General features: G+C 43.1%; 2 protein-coding genes across 5 annotated transcripts in view; both read right to left on the reverse strand.

Annotated features, from left to right (window-relative positions):
- The window catches only part of Pbx3 (PBX homeobox 3), a 238,717-nt gene that overhangs the window by 172,003 nt on the left and 63,001 nt on the right, over window positions 1–3,713 (reverse strand). The window lies entirely within an intron of this gene.
- LOC101562525 (ubiquitin-conjugating enzyme E2 variant 1-like) lies at window positions 855–1,627 on the reverse strand. The gene is made up of 2 exons (XM_004641562.2): window positions 1,458–1,627; window positions 855–1,331 (listed from the first exon to the last, which is right to left on the reverse strand). Exons 1-2 carry the CDS (start codon window positions 1,625–1,627, stop codon window positions 1,184–1,186), a joined length of 318 nt encoding a protein of 105 aa, XP_004641619.1. The 3' UTR covers window positions 855–1,183.

Genomic DNA, 3,713 nt, shown 5'->3' on the forward strand with positions numbered 1-3,713 from the left:
CCCCCCCCCCCCCCCCCCGCCCCCCGAGCATGAGAAACAGCAGCACCAAAGCCAAAGTCCACGCTGGCTGGGTTCTTCTGTTCCAGTTCTCAGACTGCACACCGGACCCAAATGGAGGCAAGGGTGCCCAAACGAAGGCCCAAAAGCCTGTGTAAACTTCTCTAGCTCCAAAGTGAGGTGGGTGGGGAAGTGGAAACAATCCAGACAGACCGCGCGTGCTTACGAGTATCTTCATGTGACTTCGCTTGGTCTGCCCACCAGGGACCTGGGCGCTGGCAGGTCTGCGTGACTCCAGCAGCTGCTCTGTTCACCTCATCATACCTGAGCTGACATCAGCTGATGGTGGCAGCAGGCGGCTGCCCAGGGCCCAGTACGCATTTCCCAGGCTGGTGGAGAATGAATGACTGGTTCCAAAGCTAAAGGAGGGAGGTCAGAGACTCTTTCCAAACTTACCTGATGGCTTCTGGCCAGAGGAACAAAGGGGCATGGAGAGTGCTGGGGGTGACAGTGTGACAAAGGGGAGGAGGAAGAGGAAAAGCAGCACCCCTCAATCAAGGTGGGGGAGAGATGGGGAAAGCCCTGAATTCCTCACAGAAGGCCAATTTCAGAGGAGGTTGGGCTTCAGCCAAGGATGGGAGTGGAGGAGAGTGGGACAGGTTGATGGCTTGGAAGGGGGTGTCATTTAAGATTTAAAAAAGAAGCCAGGGTGCAGGCAAAGCACCCCCACATCCAACAGTAGTCCCACAGGCGGCAACCTGAAGCCTTCACATGGCCTCAACCAGCCCAGGCCAGGGCTCGGGGGGGGGGGGGGGGGGGGCAGCTCCTGGGCTGTGAAATCAGCAGCAAGGTGTGTGACGTGTCTTTTCACAGTTAAGTTAGATGCACCCCATCAGTCCAGATGGGGTTCAATTTAAATATACTTTCTTGATCCCAGAAGTTCAACTGTGTGGACAGTGGTTACACCTGACAGGATGATTTGTTATAGCACAACTTATATATTCAAATGGACAAAAAATTAGTATCATTTACAGTATCTTAAGATAGACTGCCTTGAATGGGAGCTTTCTTTCCAGTACTTTGAGGTCTACAAGATGTAACTAGAAAATTTACTACTGTGGAAAATGAAGACTGTTTAAATCGAATTGGGGTGCAGGCTGGTGGGGAGGGCCTGTAGGGTTTTTGATTAATTGCTGTAACACTGTCCTTCAGACAGCTGAGGAAGTTTCATATTTTCTTTAGACATCATTAAACGCTGAAGCTCTTGCAGAACAACTTTGATGCTATATGAATTCTGCCATTTTGCTAGCACTGATATGGCTCTTGGGTCCACCACTCCATTAGAACTATTAACTCCATTCATATTAATTTTTGTTACAAATCTTACAAAGGGGGGTGCTTCTGGGTATTTAGGTCCACATTCTATTTTAAGGCTGTATATTCAGTTTTCATAAATTGTTCTTGGAGGCCCAATTACCATCCCTGTCCATCTTGGAAGTGTCATGTCTTCATCATCTTCTAGGCCCCAGCTAACTGTGCCATCGTCTCCTACTCCTTTCTGCCCTTCGAGTTCTTCCAACAGTTGGAAATTGCGAGGGGCTTTTACTCCCGACCCCGTGGTAGCTGCCATCTTGTGTCACTGGAGCTCATACACAAAATTTCTGAATCATTTTAGAGTAAGTTACATACATCATGATTCTTTTCTACTACATCCTTAAGGTATTTCTAAAAATATAACAGTCTCTCAGATAATAACAGTACAGTTATTAACCTCAGTAAATTTAACACAAGAGAACATTTTTATCTAATCCATGTTTGTATTCCAATTTTGTCAATCGATCTAATAATGTCATAGCATTCTATCCTTCCACTTCAGGATCCAGTTTAGGATCAGATATTGCATTTAGCTGTCAATCTCCTCAGGTACCTTTAATCTGGAACATTTCAAGAACACTTATGACACTGACACTTTGAAGACTAATATCCCCCTTCCATTTGAAAATGAGAAGGGCCAGTGAAATAGCTTAGCGGAGTAAGTGTATGCCTAAGGGCCAGGGTTTGACCCCTGACACCACAGGCTGTGCTGGCCCCACCCCCCAGGGCACACTGAGCCTGAGGGAATCCAGGCATGGTGCTGCACGCCTGTAATCCCAGCACTAGGGAGGCAGAAAACAAGAGGATCACTTCAAGTTCGAGCTGTAGTGAGACTGTGCACAAAAAAAAGGAAGAAAAGAAAAAAGAAAATGAGTGTGTCCCTAATTTGGGTTTTGACTGACATTTGCTCCATTAGTTTCAGATTCTGCTTTCTCAGTAGTATACTGGTAATGTTATGATTTTCTCAGGCTGTCACATTCAGAGGCATAGGATGTCCACCTCTCCCACACTGGTGCTGCTAACTTAAATCACCTGGCCAAGGAAGTATCCAATTTCTCCTCTGTATTGTCCCATTTTTTTTCCCTTACCACTATAAGACACTTTCAGATCACAGAAATGGTCTATTTATAATAAAAAAATTTCCCCTTCAATTTAAAGTTTGTTAAGGAGTCTTGCCTAATCAGATCTTTCCTATAATGATTGCAAGCTGATGTTTTTGTGTCACATTTGTCCCACCTTTCCCAGATGGCCTCAGCATTCTATTCTATGAGCCCTATCTCCTCCCCAAGTCACTTATTTATCTATCTGTCTCTCTACTACCAGTATGGACTCAAGAATTTCTATCTTGTACAGCAATTAACCACTAAGAAGAATATATGCAGTGTGTTATTTGTTGAATCTGTACTTCCGATTTGATTTGAAACTGTCTCATTGCTATCTGTTTATCAATAAAATTTTGGGAAAAAAAGAATTTCTATGTTGAAATTAATTATTAAACTTATTTATTCTGGTGTTCAAATAGTACCAGATTTGCAAGCTGGAACTCTTCAACCTAGCTCTTCTATACTCATAACATATCCCCAACATCTTTTTCACACTCCAGTATAACAAAGTATTTTGAAATTATTTAATATGTACCCTGCCCCGGCCCTGGAATCACTCATTTCTCTAAAAAATACTGCTTTTTCTTCGTGAAAAACAATATTAAGGAAGATCTGGGTACAGTTGTGTTCATGGTGACAAGGATGTCTCTCTTTTTCAGTCCTTTCAGATTCTGATTATATTTTAAAGGATCAACTACACTTACTGGTGAAGTATATTTAGGCTGTGAGAAAAAATAAAACTAAACCAAAGGTAAATTAAGGCTTTGTACTTGAACTTTGGGACAGATGAATGATTTTGGCCTTTACTAAAATAGAGAGAAAGTTTACCAAGGCAAATTGAGAATTCTGTTTGAAATGTACTGACTCTGTATACGTATTAGACACCCAAGTGAAAATATTGAGAAAGAAACTAGGTAAGTCTAGAAATCAGAGTAAAGGATCAATGTGATAATATAAAATTGAGTCGCCTTAACATATTAATATTTAAAGCCACTGAACTACAGGAATGGATAGGTAAGTATGACTAGATGTTTGAAAAAAGTCTCTAGAGGGCCGGGCAGATAGCAAAGCGGACTAAAGTGCATACTTAGGCAAATGCAGGTTTGATCCCTGGCATGCCATGCCAGCCCCGCCCCCAGGGCGCATTGAGACAGCAATTGAGACTGGGTGACCTGTAATTCTAGCACTTGGGAGGCTGAAAACAGGAGGATCACTATGAGTCCAATCTGTGTTGTGATA

This window comes from Octodon degus, unplaced genomic scaffold (genome assembly GCF_000260255.1).
Source record: "Octodon degus isolate 3935 unplaced genomic scaffold, OctDeg1.0 scaffold00138, whole genome shotgun sequence".
Taxonomy (NCBI): domain Eukaryota; kingdom Metazoa; phylum Chordata; class Mammalia; order Rodentia; family Octodontidae; genus Octodon; species Octodon degus.

Excerpts from the sequence above, each read along its gene's own strand:
- LOC101562525 (XM_004641562.2), bottom strand. The coding sequence starts at position 1,627 with ATGGCAGCTACCACGGGGTCGGGAGTAAAAGCCCCTCGCAATTTCCAA. Across the intron at positions 1,332-1,457 it reads ATGGTAATTGGGCCTCCAAG|GGTGGACCCAAGAGCCATAT; the intron begins AACAATTTATGA and ends TTCTAATGGAGT.